This window comes from Ailuropoda melanoleuca, chromosome 4, assembly GCF_002007445.2.
Source record: "Ailuropoda melanoleuca isolate Jingjing chromosome 4, ASM200744v2, whole genome shotgun sequence".
In the NCBI taxonomy this organism is placed as follows: domain Eukaryota; kingdom Metazoa; phylum Chordata; class Mammalia; order Carnivora; family Ursidae; genus Ailuropoda; species Ailuropoda melanoleuca.
Window position 1 is genome coordinate 50,693,215 of NC_048221.1, and position 17,195 is coordinate 50,710,409.

General features: G+C 50.7%; 1 protein-coding gene across 4 annotated transcripts in view; it reads left to right on the forward strand.

Moving 5' to 3' along the window:
• Nucleotides 1-5,666, forward strand: part of SLC6A11 (solute carrier family 6 member 11) — a 127,583-nt gene extending 121,917 nt beyond the window's left edge. For 2 of the 4 annotated variants that reach the window (XM_019809780.2, XM_019809782.2), the window contains one exon: nucleotides 5,235-5,666. In XM_019809780.2, the coding sequence (XP_019665339.2) occupies nucleotides 5,235-5,312 (78 nt within the window). In that variant the 3' untranslated portion in view covers nucleotides 5,313-5,666. Of the gene's footprint in view, nucleotides 1-3,247 lie in introns of all 4 variants that reach the window. The other 2 variants (XM_002929093.4, XM_019809781.2) reach the window with 2 other exon arrangements.
• Nucleotides 5,667-17,195: the final 11,529 nt, after the last annotated feature.

The window sequence follows — 17,195 nt, forward strand, 5'->3', positions numbered from 1 at the left end:
ATGGTCTAATATTTGTATGTATTGTGAAGTGATCACCACCTTAAGTCTAGTTAACATCCTCACCACACAGTTACAAATGTTTTTCTTGTCATGAGAACTTTTAAGATCTGTTATCTTAGCAACTTTCAAATATACGGTACGGTATTATTACCTATACTCACCATGTTGTGCATTACGTCGTCATGACTTATTTATTTTATAAGTGGAAGTCTGTATGTTTTGGCCCCCTTCACCCCATTTCACCCCCCCCTTCCCACTACCCCACCTCTGGCAATCACCAGTCTGTTCTTTGTATCTTTGAGCTCGGGTTGGTCTTGTTTGTTTGTTGGGCTTTTGTTTGTTTGTTTTGGTTCTGCATATAAGTAAGATCATAGAGTATTTGTTCTTGTCTGGCTTATCTCACTTTAGTGTAATGCCCTCAAGGTCCGTGAATGTTGTCACAATCAGCAGGATTTCCTTCTATTTTATGGCTGAGTCATACATAGTCCATTGTGCGTACGGGCCAGCGGTAACTTCTTTATCCCTTCATGCACTGATGGACACTGAGGCTACTGCCATGTCTTGGCTGCAGTGAACATTGGAGGGGCTGTACATACCTTGTCAAGTTAGTATATTCCTTTCCTTTAGATAAATAACAGAAGTGGAATTGCTGGATCATATGGTGATTCTATTTTTAATTTTTTGAGAAACCTTCATACTAATTTCCATAGTAGATACCAAGTTTTTTAAAAACAATTTTATTAAAGTTTGTTTTATGTATCCTAAAATTCGCCCACTTGGGGTATACAATTCAGTGATTTTTGTAGTAACTTTCTGCGTTCTGCGTATTACAATCATCCCCATGAATCAGCTTTAAAACATGTCTGTCACCCTAATAAGGTGACACTCCTGCCCATTCACAGTTTACCCCGTTCCCGCCCCAGACACCTCACACCCCCTTTCTGTCTATGTGGATTTCCCATCAGCAGTGCCGCATGTGGTCCCTTGATGGCAGGTAGAGTTATAAGCCACACCACCCTACTCCAGAGCATTCGCCGGCTCTTTACCCTCCCTTCCCACCTGCTGGCACATCAGATGGTTTGAGTCAATTTCTCACTCATTTAGCAAACTGCTGTGTGCCAGACACTGTTCTGTTTACAAACACTACACCACTTAATCCTCATAGCAGTCCTGTGAGGTGGAGGCTCTTATTGCCCCCACTTCACAGATAAGGAAGCTGAAGCACAGAGAAGTGAAGCAACTTGTCCAAGGGCACACAGCCTCAGAGTGGCAGAGCAGAAGCTCTGAGCTCTCATCACCTGAGTTTTGCTGTCTCCTTCCTCTGCTGGGACTGACCACGCTCCACTGCGGGGCCCTGTCTCTGCTCCACTGCCACCCCAGAGATCTCAGGGGTTCACCTTTCTCTCCCAGAACAAGGCCAAAGGGAGATGGGAGTGGATGTGTGTGCAAACACCCACATGTGAGTGCCAGCTCAGAGTCAGCTTCACCCAGCCTGCCTGCCCACCGGAGGGCCTAAGTTCCAGAAAAAAGCCACATGTCCAGCCAGAAGGACCAAGCCAAGAGGGAAAGTCTCTTTCTCAAGCTTGCTCATGCCCCCTGAGAAAGTTTCCTTGGCTCTCGCAGGGAATGTAGGTCAAGGGCAGTCAGTTAGCTCTGATCTGGAACCAAACCATGTCCTTGGTCCCTGCGGACCCCTGCCCAGACTTTCAGTGCCTTTGGTATTCAGGAATGCCCAGTGTCCCCTTGCGAATCCTCCAGAGCTTCGCTCAGGCCTGGCATGGAGGGACAGAGGGTAGGCAGGTGGAAGGAGAGGCTACTTTCCTGAGCTGCTTCCATCTCTCTAAGCCCATGCACCTGCTTCCACCAAGAGCAAGCTTTATTAACGAGAGCAAAACTGATTTCCAGGCCTTCCTTACTGAGAAACTTGTGCCAGTTAGTTCACCTCCCTCTGTTTCCAGAAGGTTCTGCCAGCTGACAGGAAGGTTCTGGAAGGAAAAATGGGGTCACTTGTACTTACCTGAGAGAACTGCTGTGAAGATGCAGAACCTGTGCTCATCTGTGGCAAAGTCAACACAACTGAGCCTCGTGTTAATCTTAGGAGGCAGGCACCCTTGTTCTCCTTTGACAGATGAGGACACTGAGGCACAGAGAGCTTAAGTTTCTTGCCCCGGTGAAGTGACAGAGCTGGGATTCAAACCCAAGTGCCCAGCTCTGAAGCCCATGCTCTCAGTCCTGTCCTGTTGTGGCTCCTGGCACACAGATGGTGTTCAGCATGGGGGAATTGGCCTGTTAATCCCACCTGTTCATTGTAGAGGGTCAGCCTCTTAGGCATGGCAGCACCTGGAAGAGAAAAGAGAACCTTGATCATGAAAAAGTAGACCTCCAAAAGTGTTTGCAGCCTTCCTAGGGAAAAGATTTATGCCCAGAAAAGACCTCCCAAATCCTGGTCCAGTGCCTTCCCCTGATGGACCCTGCAGGGTGTATGTGGGGCCCCAGGCAGCACCGTGGCATCAGAAGCCTGCCTCAGGAGTCTGCCTCTGACCCCTGCTCCCTCCTTGGTACAGTAGGCATGACAGCCACACCGTCCGTGCCCATCCCAACGCTGACAACTTTGCAAGGTAGCACGGGGCCATGGCTGTGCTAATATTCCCATCTTCACACATGGCCCAAGGAGCACGTGGCACATGCCACAGGACCCCATGATGACATCCCTTTTGTGGGAAACATACCCATGTATCTGGCAATCACAGAAACAGCCCTAGAGGTGCCGTAGCTCCCTCCTGCAACACCTTTCTCGGGCCAGCTCTGTTCTCCCATTCCACAGAAGAGGAAAATGCAGCTCCTAGAGGTTAGGTGAGTTGCCTAACAGAGCTAGTGAGTGGCTGAGCAGAGATTCAAAGCCCAGCTGCTCTGTCTGCACTGGAGGGAGGGATGAGGCAGTCAGCCCCGATGACACCACAGTAGGCCAGGGACAATTCTAAGCACTTCTGCAAGCCATTTCCTTACTCCTCAGCAAACCCCAGGAGTGGGTACCTCTGTGGTCCCCATTTTCCAGAGGAAAGTGAGACCCAGGGAGGTCAGTTCATCATGCAGAACAGAGCTCTAAGTGACAGTGAGGAGGCCCAGACCTAGATCTTGCTGGCTCCATGGCCCGCAGTGTCTACCGATGCAGTTGGGAGAGGCCTAGCCAGGCACCTGGACCCTGGCAGTCCCTCTCAGACAGTTCTTCTCCTCTCCAATCACATAGAAATTCCGGAAGTTGACCATCCCCAGCGCAGATCTGAAAATGCGGGGCAAGCTTGGGGCAGGCCTACGGACGGTGACGGTTAATGACTGTGATGCCAAACTCAAGGGCGATGGGACCATTGCAGCCATCACAGAGAAGGAGACACACTTCTGAGCCACACCTGCCACCTCGGACGCCTCTCCTTCCTTCCCTCCCCCGACCCCGTGTGTATAAATGAATACTTGAGACACGTACTTCACCTAATGATAGAGGCTTGCTCGTTTTGCACAGGATTTATTAACAAGTTAATTTTAAGGTGGCCATGTACACTCTGGTTTAAAGTCCCATTCCCCTCCTTGCCCCCAGTTATCATGTAAGTAACATTATGAAGAGATAATACTGTACAGGGACTAGCAGAATCTTCTGTGCTAGGACGGTTTTAACCAATGTTTTCTAGGGGTTAGGGAGAAGTTGTATCATATGGTCAAACTTTTATACTTGGGCTGTGGGGAAGGTGGGGTGGGAGTGATGCCTGATCTCTGTCAGCCTTCTAGCTGACCAGTCCATGTCCCATGTTTGTCCCTGACCATTGCAGCTGCCCCTCCTTCATGCCCCCAGGGAGGGCTTTGCCTTCAAATCCTGCCTTTGCCATCCCCAACCTCTTAGCAGTGGGTTTGCAGACAGCAAGGCTGTGTCAGAGAAGAGAAAGTGATCTTTCTGCCCTGATCCCACTAAGTGACCTTGGGTGCTCCCATCCCCTCCCTGGGCCTCAGTTTCCCCATTTCCCAAATGGGGTGGGCTGGATCAGGATCAGGTCATCTCTGGGGTCCTTCCCGACCTGGCCTCCTCTCTTGGGGATTCTCTTGGTATGCCTCCCTCCCTGGGAGGCCTGCCCTTGACCTTGACCTTTAATTGTTCTGAAGCCTCCCCCTGCTTATTTAAAATCAGGTTTGTCACGGAAATGATGTGGTGTTTTCCCCTTAAACTCTAGGTTGATGCATCTGTGAATGGCTCCATTCTCTGGAGTCTGACCAGGTCCTCAGCCCCCACTACAGGGCTCCTCCTGTCCTGTCCATCTGCTCTCCCTGTCATGTCTGCCTCTCCATCCTCACGGGGCTGGCTGGAGTTACCTGCATGCTGGTTTTTGGGGTCGGAAGCAGCTGCTGTTCCTTTGCAGCTGCCTGTCCTGCCGCTGCCCCAGCCAGGATCTGTGTCTAAGAACTTCCACCAGCTTCCCAGGGGAAGGAACCCCAGTAGGGCCTGGAGCCTGGTTTTGTCCTCTGGTCCCTTCATCTGCCTTCTGCCTCCTCTCTCTCTTACTGTCCTCTGCCCTCCTCTCTCTCCCACTTTCCTGCTACCTCTCAGTCCTCCCTATCCTTCTTCTTATCACCAGCAGAAACTTCTCTCCCTACCCCTTTTTTGGGAGCCATCCTACCTGCGTCTCTTGCCAGGGAGGCTGAGAAGCCTCAGCACTTATACTGGAGAGGAGAACCGGGCTCTCACCCCTCCCTCTGTGCAGGCCTGGGGCTGGTGGGGGCGAGGCCCATGCTGCCTCAGACCTCTCTGCCTGACTTCTCTCTCTAATTGGATTTCATCAGCCCTTTGTCTTGGATTCTGAGTTATTTGGGGACAGGGAAGGTGCATTCTTTATCCTTTTCCTTTATGTCCCCAGCTTTATTTGGTGGAAACAAGAGCTTTCTCCAAACCAAGGCTTTAGTTTCCTGTAGGGAACCCACATGTTTGATTCACCTGAAACTTTTCAAACTGACAGCTTCTCTGGTCTGGCCAACCCCCATCTGAAGCCCGAGTTTGCTAAAAGGGATGCCCAGTGCCCCCCAGGGCGGGCTGGGATGCCTGGTTCTGGGCCCCCTTTTGCACACACTGCCCAGGCCTGCCTGGCTGTCCCTGAGCTGTCGGATCTGGTGGACCCAGGAAGTGGACCCAGGAGGATCGGGCCTCATGCTGAGCCTTCTGCTGTGTCTGTCCTCGTCTGCTGTTCTCCCACCAGGTCCCGGGGAGGGAGACTCCCCACTGCTGCTGCTACCGGTTCTCCACCTACAGCTCTGGAGCCTCGCTAGGGACCTAGGGACAAGACGCACTGCATTGTACCTGTGGCACTTAACATTTCACTCACGTAACACTACTCATGGGGCAGGGCAGAGGGAGGGCTTTTGCTCTTTGTTTTTTGTAATTTCCTACTAGTATTTGGGCAACTTGGGGTGGGGCAGGGAGGGAAACATGGGGGCAGGGGAAATGTCATTGTGGTGACTTTTTTGATATTCATTAGAAACAATACATCCTTTCTGAGATATTTACAGAATTATTAAAAAATGAAAAAGGTTGTACTGTTTTACATAATGAACGTTTTTATTGGGTATTCAAAGGGCACATGATTGTCTGCTTGCTCATTTTTAAAAATTAAAGGAATGAACAAACTGTATGTGATGGCTCCTAGCAGAGTGGTGTTCATCGAGTTGTCCTCCCTGGGTTTCATCGCCTGCTCGCTGCACCTGCAACACCCTCTCGGTTCCGTCCTCGGTGGCTGCCGTTTCAACTCAGGATTACAAATTAGAAGCACCCAGGGCTGTTTCAGGAGCACGTACTTCCTTTCCTGCCATGTGCTCAGCGTACATTGAATGTCTGCTCTGTGCTAGGTGCTTTCAGAAGTTGTCTCTTTACTCTTCAAAACAATCCCATAAAGCAGGCACCTCCCCATTTTATGTATTACTTCCCCCGCTTTACAGATAGGGGAGATTGAGGCACAGAGAAATCAGGTCCGTCTGAACTCAAAGCCCAGTCTCTTCATCACTCTGCCTTACTGTGTCTCATGCTGTGAACCCCAAAGAAGGCAGCAGCTGCCTCATCATGGCCACAGTGGCTGCCACAGAGCTCATGCACCCGCCATGCAAGGCAGACCTGCATGTCTGAGGCAGACAAGGTGGGATGGAAAGACATGGAGATTTGAAGCACACAGCCCTGGTTTGGGCTCCAGGATCTGCCCTTGCCAGCCTCAATTCTCTCATCTCTATAAAGAAGATAGTAGCTCCTGTTTCAAACTCAGGGTGATATGAAGATCCCGTGAGCTTCTGAGTAGGACTGGTAAAGCTTTGTATTCACACCGGTAATTATCATCCTGAATGAATAGTGACCAAGCTCTAAAAGCGTAGCATTGCTTAGAACTTAGACAAAAATCTTTAACTCTGCATCTGGGATTTCCAAAGAGTTGCTGGAGGGCACAGAGCCTGTTCTGTCCTGCCAGTCCATGGCACAGTACGGTCAGCTACACACAGCGTCTGCTCATTCCTCTGTTGCTCATTCCTCCTCTGCTTAACTCTTCTGCTCCAAATCCCTGATCTCAGGACCCACTGTAAACTGTCTTGGCCTCTCACACTCTCTGAGGTGGTAATGTCTGCTTATAGGGAAGGCATCAGAGTTCCAGGTTCAGAAAATCTCTGATCCCCAGAGGGACCCTGAGAACTTCATAACTCCATAGAGCCGCATGGATTGGTACAGTCACCTGTCTGCCACTATTCCCTCCTCTTGTCTGAAAGTGGTACAAAGCATCAAGACACAAAGAGTTTGGGTCACAGAAATGTGGGTCTCCCTCATTACCAGGAAATCTGATTGGGGGACGCTTAAGCTTACAGAATTGGTAACCTATGGCATTATTTAACCCAGTAGGTCCTGTAGGCTTCAGTGTCTGCAGCCCAGCTCTATTAGACACTGCAAATAACCAGAGCAGAGGGAGCCTTGGAAGTGAAGTCAAAGGCTACTTCAGACCTAGGGGATTTTCCTCGAATTTGGGGCAGGGTGGAGGGGAATGGGAATCAGGCACCAAAGAGCTAACACTATCTGCTGACGGCAGCAAATTTTGGAAAAGTTTGTGTATTCAGCAGGCTTTCACTGAGTACCCATCGTGCTCCATGCCTGGACCTTGAACTAGGGATATTGAGACAAGTGGAATAGCCCCTTTCCTTGAATGTTCCTGCTCTTCTGGGTCAAGAGGACAGGTGTCCACACTCCTCTGGACAGGGGTAAATGCATACAGAAGCCATTCTTTCTTCCTAGTCTCGGCCTTCTCCAGCCAATTTGAGCTCTGCAGTGTGGCTCTGGGCAAGTCTGTCCACTTTTCTGGGCCTCAGCTTAGCCATTGGGAGAAGGGTGAAGAAAATGAGACCCAGGGAGGAAACATAGCTGGCTCCAGGTTCCCCTAGAAGCCCTCTGCACCTTCTCAGGCTGTTAAAAATCAAATGGATCTTTGACTAGGGCACCTTGCTACCCAATAGGGGGCAAAGTCAATCTGTTGTCAGCTCTTGGCCTTCTCTGCCTCTCACTTCTGAATAAGATCCACTTTGCAGGGGATACACATGCACTTTTCTCAGAGCTTCCAGGCCAGCTGACGTGTCAGAACCACCGCCATGAGAAACTATGGGGCAGAATGTGCCAGGGGCCGAGTGCTGGAGTCAAGCAGAGGAAAAGAACTGTTTACTGAACACTTACTATGTTCCAGGTGTATAATACTTACATTACCTCATCAGAGCCTTACAACAAATCTAAGAGGGAAGTGTTATTAATCCCATTTTTCATATGGAGGAACTAAAGTTTAAAGACTGTAAATAATTTGCCCTCTAAAATGATACCAGATATGCCTCCTGGAAGGTGGAGAAGCTGGACTGGACCAAGGTTTGCTAGGTCTAAATAGAGCCCATGAATCCAACCACCTAACCAAGGATGTGGGACTTGAGCTGCACCTTGAGGGACAGGAAGATTTTGCCAGGTAGGGCAGAGCATTTGAGATGAGGGAACAGCCTGAGAAAAAGTTGAGGCAGAAGAATGTCTTTGGGCAAACATGGTGGAAACTAAAATCCTCCCCATCCCTGGTCTGCTTTTACAACCCCTCATGTAACGTCACCAGCTGTGAGGGTGGCCCCTCCCTGTTTTCTCAGAGTAAGGGGGTAGGTAACACCGTGTCCATCAGGAATGGCAGCTGGTGCAAGTCCTGGCACAAGAGTGAGTGCTCCACGGGACAGGGCCTTCAGTGAACAAATGCTTGGCTTGCCCTGGAGTGGGGGGCCACAGGAAAGGGAATCAACGGACACTAAAGACCCACTCAGTGCTGAAAACCATGCTGGGTCCCTTCTTAAGTATTATCTTGCCCTCAATCACCTTGTGTATTGGCAAGGTGTTCATATTCTACCAATAAAAAAACAGGCTCAGAGAAATAAGATCGGCTGCCCAAGGTCCCAGAGCTGGTTAACAGCAGAGCTGTGGCAGCGGCCCCATGGGGTTCTGGCTCCAAGGCCCATGCACTTTCCACAGACCACTTTTGGGAGCCTCTGATGCCACCACAACCATCAGCAATGATGAATCATTTACAGGCTGTGGAGAACAGATGGTGGAGGCCAGGTGGAGAAGGTTGGAATGTCTCTAGGAGCCTTGAATAATATTTTGGAAACTAGGGACCTCTGGAATCCTCCTTGGTACCTCAGAAATGATAGAACGTCACTGGGGTTCACTGAGATGGACAAAGTGATATTTGGGGCTAGTGAGAGGCACTGAGAATGGAAAGGACTTCTGGGACGCTGGAGACATACAGGAGAGCCTAAGAGGTCCTGAGTAAGGAGCTGGAGTTACGTGGAGACGAGCCCTTGAGGAGTTATGAAGAGCTGAGCGTACTGGCAGGTGGGTATGGGGGCTCTAGGGGACCGTTGGGAAAAATGAAGGACTGTTGGGGAGGCACTTCAGAGTTGCTGGGGGCCATCAAGAGCTGTAAAAATATATCAGAGCCCTTGGTCATTACTGGGGGGCCCTGGAGCCATGCAGAGTTCCAAGGGTACTTAGGGTCACTGTGGGAAACAAGTATCTGGGGGGCACCCTGCAGGATGTAGCCTTGAGGCAAAGGGGAGGAGAGAAGGAGGGGAATTTGGAAATGCTTTTGGGAGGTGGCACATAGAGAGTGGAGCTGAGATGACTGGGCATGAGGACCAGGAGAGCCTGTCTGGCAGCGATGGGGAGGCCCAACCAGAGCTGCAAACCTCGGGAGACAGCAGGCAAGTTGTGCCTGGGCATGGGACTCGATGACCTTGACCTCACAAGAGTGGAGCAGGCTTGGCTCTTCTGGAGATCCCACACCTGGGCATGCCAACCAGCCAATGCTTGGCTTTTCTTATTTTCTGTGGAATTTCCTCTGCCTTCCTTTTGAGTATCTTTCCAAAGCCAACCATTTCTGGAACTAGCAGGCTCTGGTAGCCAGGTGTAAGTAGGAGCTCGGGCCCACTAGAGAGGTCTGGGCCTGATCTGTGGATGGCGGAGAGAGGGGACAGAGGAAATAGTAGAGCACGGGCAAGTATCAGTGATCACCTAAAGTATCGTTTATTCAGCACCTACCATGCCTCTGGGATAGGTTCGGGTATTTTCCATAATGAACACAACCTCTGCAACTCTGATTTATTCCTATTTTGCAGACATGGAAACAGGCTCAGAGAGGTAGGGGAGGAACTTACCCGAGGTCACATAGACTGAGCTGGAATTCAAAGCCAGTTCTTTCAAACCCAGAGTCCTTGGTTTGTTTGTTTTTTCTCTATCCAGTGGCTATTGGGGTGGCCCAAGGTCTCTAGCAGGGAAGATTGGGCCCTGGGCCTCCCACCCCTCATCACCACCCTCCCATCTGGGGCCCCCGGGCTCAGGCAGACTGGTGGCAGGAAATAAGCCACCAGGTGGCGCTGCTGCTAAACCCAAGCCCCCTCCCCACGGTCCAGGCTCTGACTAGTGAGGTTGGAATCAGAGCTGGGCCTCCAGGGTCCAGAGGCCCCTCTCTAGGTGCCCAGACAAGGGACAAAGAGGCTGCCCTTGACAAAAGGACCCAATTCACCCTTCTCACCCTGCCCTATCCCTTGCTCCCGTTCGAAGCATTACCCCAACATCCAGACACACCTGCTTTCAGTTCTCAACTTCCCCACTAGTGGCCCTGTGGCCTTAGACAAGTGACTTCACTCTCTGACTACAGTTTCCTCATCTGTACAAATGGACAGAATAGAGCCCTTCTGGCAGGGACGTTGAGAGAATTAAATGAGACAATAACTCTAGGTGGCTGACACATAGAATCTTGTTCTTAAGTCACTCTTCTCAGGACGACCTTCGGAAGGGCCCCCACCCGCGTCAGGAGACCCACGTCCTATTTCTCAACTCTCTGTCTGCCTTGAAAACAGTCACTCTGCTTCCCTGGGCCTCAGTTTCCTCATCTGTAAAATGGAGCTAATCACAGGAATTCTCTCGTTTGGTTATTCTGAGAATTATACAAGACAGTGGCTCTATGACATTTGTTCTATAGGGCTCCAAATGATTAGTGAAAATATTCATGTTCCCAGGGGTCATAGTTAGGTGAATATGCAATGATGATAAGGTATGAGGAGGCCAGGGCAGCGCCTCAGGGCCTGACCGGGCACATGGGCCAGGCTGTGGGTTTTGCCATGACCGTGTACCAGCAATTACATAGGCCCTGTCAGCCAGGCCCCGCCTGTACCTGTTCAGCCTCCCCCCAGCCCCTTCCTCGGTCTATCGTTTCTCAACTCCTGCCCCCAACACATTGGGACACAAAAATATAGAAGAGATGAGAAGGCTAAACAAATGTAGAGGATGATTATCTCTGGATGATAACGTTTGGGCTGATTTTTATTTTCTCCTTTTTTTCTGTACCATCTAATTTTTCTTTAACAAAGAGCATCTATTGCTTTTATATTCCAAAAAAATAAAATCAATAAAGCTGTTTTTAAAAATCCTCTCCTCACCACTTGGAGGTTGGTTACAAATGCAGACCCAGGGTGAATGAGAAATGATTCTGACATGGTTGGAAGAAATGATGAGCGGGAGAAGGGAGGGGGGTGTCGCCACTGCAAACACTCCTTCAGTCTTCTGGCTTCAGCCTCCCCTGGGGGATTCTGAGCCTTGGAATGAGGGAGAAGCAAATGGAGCAGGACCCCTCCTCTGGGCCTCAGATTCTTCACATTTCTGGGCTATGCCGGTATTCCAACATCTTCAAGCAGAGATTTTGAAGGGAGCTCTTGCCGCTGTTTGAGGACAGAAGGAAGCAGACTTGCAAGGCAGCTGCCCTTGGTTGAGGGCTGACTATGTGCTAATTACTGCCACTCCTTTTATCTCATTAGACTCTCCCCTACCCTACCCACACATGCCCATTGAGGGAACTGGGATTATTAGCCCAATTTACAGATGAGGAAACAAAGGTAGGACCTTGTATATCTGACTGCCTTCTGGGTATCTCCTTTTGGGTGTCTGTTGGGGCCTCTCAAACTCTGTTTTCCCAATTAAATTCATCTCCTCTAACCCCCATTCCCCCCAGTCTGTCCCTCCCAGTCTCAATAAATGACACTATCATTCAACACCTTCCTTCATTTAGCAAATATGATTTAGCAGTCACTATGACCCTGCCCTCAAGGAGCTTACATTCTAGTGGGAGGACAAAACAATGAATATTTTTTAAAAGTAAACAGAAGTATAGCAGAAGATAATAAATGATCGGGCTAAAAATATAGTGGAGGGGCGCCTGGGTGGCACAGCGGTTAAGCGTCTGCCTTCGGCTCAGGGCGTGATCCTGGCGTTATGGGATTGAGCCCCACATCAGGCTCTTCCGCTATGAGCCTGCTTCTTCCTCTCCCACTCGCCCAGCTTGTGTTCCCTCTCTCCCTGGCTGTCTCTATCTCTGTCGAATAAATAAATAAAATCTTAAAAAAAATAAAAATAAAGTGGAGTAGTGGTAAAGGGGGGAATGGGGAGTATGAGTTAGGGTTGGAATTTTAAATCAGATGGTGAGAGAAAGTCTCACTGAGAAAGCAATAGACAGAGCCTGTGACTGTCTGGGGAAGAGCGTTCCAGGCGAAGGAAGCAGCATGTACAAAGGCGCTGGGGTGAGAGCTTCTCTGGAGCTAGGAGACCATGGTGGCTGAAGCAAAGTGAGCAAGAAGAAAGTATAAAAGCGAGGTAAGAGAGGTGGGGGCAGATGACAAAGGACCTGGGAGGCTGGTGTAGATGTGAGATGAGGGTTTCAAGCAGAAGGATGTAACCTGATTTCTGTTTTAATGAGAACTTCTGGCTGCAGTGGTGCGCTTGGGTAGGAGGCTGTTACAATCCAGGCGAGAGATGATGCTGGCTGGGCCAGCGGAGACAGAGAAGGGCAGATATGATCAGATTCTGAGCGCATTTTGAAGGTAAACTAACAGGATTTTCTAGTGGATTAGAAGTGGGGTATGAGAGGAATCAAGGATGACTGAAGCATAGGGCCAGCTAGTCAAGCGAGAAATCCTCCTCGTTCCCCACATTCAATGAGTCGGTGAGTTTCCTTAGTTCTTCGTCCTCAAAATCTCTCAAATCCACCCACTTTCCTCTGTCTCAGTCACTTCTCCGGACCGTCCACCGTCACCTGGACCACAGCTGTGGCCTCCTGAAGGGCCTGCCTGCACACCTCTCATGCATTCTCTTCTTACGATAAAGCACTTCTCACCTCATGCTCTGGCTGGGTGGGCCTGAGCCAGAGCGCTTCCCACCTCACTCACAGCCTGTCCAGGAGCTTTCCTTCTACCTGAGAGTTACCACCCCAAAGGGAAATCAGGGGGGCGCTGATACCAACAGAAGAGAGAAAGATGCTGGGTCACCAAAAACCCCACAAAGTCTGCCACCCAGCCATACCCACCCAGTTCCATGATACCTAAGCATCAGTCAAAGGGAAGAGGATGGTGGCCCCAGATAGCATGGAAGGCTTCCTGGAGGTGGTGTCAGGGGATGGGTCTTTGAAGAAGCTCAGAGCTTAGTGATTTCAAGTGGTGGGCTCTGGCATTTCACAGATGTGGGTTTGAATCCTGGTTCTACCACTCACACACACTCTGGGTGACTTTCAGCATGTCCCTTCATTTCTCTGAGCCTCAACTTGCCTCATCTGCAAATTGGGACCAATAATCCTCAACCCTAGAGATTTTTGCAAGATCTGGGAATTTCATTAGGGTGTTGGCTTAACCTAAGATAATGTCTACAAGGGCCCAATGGTGCCCCCCACCCCATAAAAGGAATTGGCACAAGATTTGGAGTCAGACAGACTCGATTCCCACCCCAGCTCTGGCGCTTACCAGCCCAGTGACCTAGGGCAAAGCCCCACCACCTATGAGCCTCCATTCCCCCCGCTAAATGAAAGCAGGGGAAGAAATGGAAGCTGTCCATGCACCCAGCACATAGTAGGTGCCCAGCCAAGGTGCTAAAGAGTTTGGACTTCACCCTGGAAGCAGCTGGACCCACTGCATAAACGCCCCCCTTCCTGGGCCAGGGCAGCTGCAGCCCCCATGCAGTGTTTTTTATCTCCAAGCTGCAGTGGGCTCCGAAGAGCTCGGCAGAGTCCCTGGACAAAGGGCTGTTTTTCCCGTGGATCTAAAATTGCCTCCCTCTGATTGCCGCTATACAAACCAGGCGGCTGCTCGCTTCCCCCATCCAGTTGGGTCTATTTCAAGAACACGCTGATTAGCGTTGATTGCGCCTTGATTATGGAGAGCGCATCACTCAGCCCCCTCCCCAGGCTCTGTGGGGAGTACATGCTCCCACACCCACCCACCCCCTCCCCCAGTGAGTGGTGCAGCCTCCCCGAGCTGGGGTCCTCATTCTGCCTCTCCCGCCCATGAAACTTGGTGCAGGTCACTTTCCCTCTCCCTGGCCTCTATTTACTCCACTGCAAAATTCCCCTGTGCTAAAAAAGGCACCAAACAAAATTGTGCCCAGGGAAATGTGGCTTTAATCGTGGCTCTTAGACATTGTGATAGGTCACGAGGGGGAAGGACATGGTGTGGGCCGAGGGAAGCAACTCTTCAAAACACCCCCCTCACACACGTATGCACACACACACACGCACACACACACATACACACACACTGCTCCTGCCTCTGTCTATACTTGAGGCTGCCCTTGTAGGGTGGGATTGAACTTTAATAATCAGAGCTTCCCTTTACTGGGCACATGCCTTGGGCACATTTTCAAGTGCAAACACCACAACTATTTTTTGAAGCACATAGTTTGTGTCCATGTACAGGTGAGGACCCGGAGGCTGACAGAGGCGATGTGAATTGCCCGGCATCACCCAACTACAGAATGGTGAAGTCAGAATTTGAACCAAGGTCATTGTGCAGAAAAGTCTGTGCTTCTCACCATCCCACAGCATGCTCCAGATTCTTCACCGGGTTGAAGGGACACCTCAAATGGGCATTGTGTATCAGATGCCTCTTGCTAGTTATTTCTACTATGCCAGTCCTGTGTGGTCCTGGAAAAGTATTTTCCCCTCCCGGGACCTATGTTTTCCTCTGTAAAATGGGGCATGGACTTAGGGTGGCCCAAACCCTAGGCGGTTGCCCATGGCATATGGACTGATTCTTGGAATAACTCAGAAACATGTTCTTAAGATGCAGATTCTAGACTTCATCCTTAGGGATCTGAAACCAATCGTTCCAGGATGGTCCAGGAATCAGTATTTTGAGACATTAACCAGTGAGGGTCAGTGGTTCTGACATCAGTCAAGTCAGTTCTGCCCCAAACTCCCTTTCCCCACCAGCCCCATCTTACACAAGCCCTGTCTGTTCTACTCTCTAATGGGTCTTCAATCTGGTTGCCTCTCCATACCCCTGTTGCTCCCTGTGCCCAGCCCAAGTCCCCATTTTCTTGTGCCCAGACCACGGCAGCAGCCTCCTCCCTGGACCCCCTGCTGCCGTTCTGGTCCTCTTTGGTCCATTTTTTTATGCAAAACATTGAAGGATATTCTTTTTTTTTTAAAGATTTTATTTATTTATTTGACAGAGAGAGAGACAACCAGCAAGAGAGGGAACACAAGCAGGGGGAGTGGGAGAGGAAGAAGCAGGCTCCCGGAAGAGCAGGGAGCCCGATGCAGGGCTCGATCCCAGGATCCTGGGCTGAGGCAGACATTTAATGACTGAGCCGCCCAGGTGCCTCAGATTGAAGGATATTCTTGAAATGCAAATCTGAATACCAACACCAACACCACCAGCCAATCCCCCTGCCCCCAGCATCAACCACCAATGGCTCCCATTGTTCCAGGGATAAAGACTAAACCCCACACTTTGCCTAGAAGACCCTGTGGGGACTGGTGGCTGCCCCCTCTCCAGATTCATTTTACATCACCAAACCCCTCCTTGCAGCCCCCTGGGCTTCGTTCAGATTTCAGATCTCGACCCACTGTGTGCCTGTCCAGCAGAGAGGGCCTTTGCATTGCTCTTCCTTCTTCTTGAACTTTTCTCCCCTCTTTTTCTAGTTAACTCCTGCTCATTCATCATATACAGCTCAAACCTCACTTCTTAGAACTATTCTGGGAGGGATTGGGCTGCCCTGGGGGAAATAAGCTCCCCGTGCAGGGAAGCATACAAGAAGATTCTGCTGATCTACTTGGAGGGAGGTCACGGAGAAGATATTTGCTTTGAGTCTGAGCCCTAGATCCTTCTCCCTACCTAGGAGAGCCTGTGGTTCTCTAGGACAAGGGAGCCCTGCCTTCGCTGGGTGTGGGGAGCTAAGAGGACAGTGGAAACCTGGCCCTGGTCCCCAGAACCCCAAGGAGCCTAAGCAGAGGCCGTTTGGCACAGTGGGGTCTCCAGGGCTCTGGCAAAAAGACTGGAATTCTCACTAGATTTTCCACTCGGACCTTGGGTCCTGGGCAGCGTTGGGAAGTGGGACAATCTGCCCCTGACTCCTGGTTGGTGAGCACTTGTAACTTCAAGGAGGATGGCTGCGAGCTCCTCTCCTGTCTACTACTCTGAGACCCCTTCTCTCTCCAGCAGCCCCCATCTGTCCCCCCATCCTCTCTTCAACAGTTTGTCTCCCCTCCCCTCCCCCTTCCTAGTGCTCTCTCTTCTTCCTCATCCCCACTCTCACAGGTGGCTCTCTCGTCTGCACAGTCCCGCTGCCTCCTCTCCCCTTCCCATTCTTTTGTACCCTTCCCTGTCTCATTACCTGGTCCCTGTTGGTCTCCCTCTCTGCAGCTCCCCCTACTCCTATCTGTTTGCCAGACTGAGGACCCCTGTTCACCTGGGCCAGGGTGCTAGGGAGGGCTGCACGTGCCAGGCCAGGTCAAGATGTTCCTACAAATAGCCCGAGGAATGGCCTCCCTATGGACAGGACAGGCAGGAAACTTGACCTGCTGCCCTTTGCTGTTATTCTGGGACTTCAAAGCACCCTACACCACTGTTAGGGGATGGGCTCCAAAGTCACGATCTTGAGGAAGAAGAGAGGGAGACACAAGCCCTTAAAAGCCCTCCCGTGATGTCCCTGTGCAGAGCATCAGGGCCTTGGGGGCAGGACGGAGGCCCAGCTGGTTAGAGGAAGGCACAGAGGGCACAGAACAAAGAGGAATCTAGGAGAGGCCTTGTCAGGTTGGGGTTTAAGAACACAGGCTCAGGGTTCAAATCCTGATTCTGCCACTTCCTGGCTGTGTGACCTTGGGCTAGCGACCTGACCCCTCTGAGCCTCAGTTTCCCCATCTGTGAAATTGGGATAAAACTAGTTCCTGCCCCCCAGGGTTGTTATGAGGATTCCATGAGCTAATGTTTGCAAATGTAGCACCAGGTCCGACACACAGTGGGTGTTCAATAACTTTATAGGTGACTAGGGACAGAGCATGGTCTCAGGCTTGACCAAGTCTGGGGTGGGTGGTGGACATCTGAGCCAGTCTTTGAGTTTTAGATGAGCCCTCAGAGAGAGGAGGCAGGTTCCAGGGTTAAGACTGCAAGGCACCTTCACACCCATCACCCTCATAACCCAATGCCTCCACCAGTTTGGGATGATTCTCTCTCTCGTTAAACACAAAGAAACTGAGGCTGAGCCCACATACCCTAAGCCTTTCAGCGTGTCTCCTGCAGCCCGGGCTGGATCTCAGCTGGGTGACCCCGCAAGACCTGTCTCCCTCCATTATTTGGTGCTG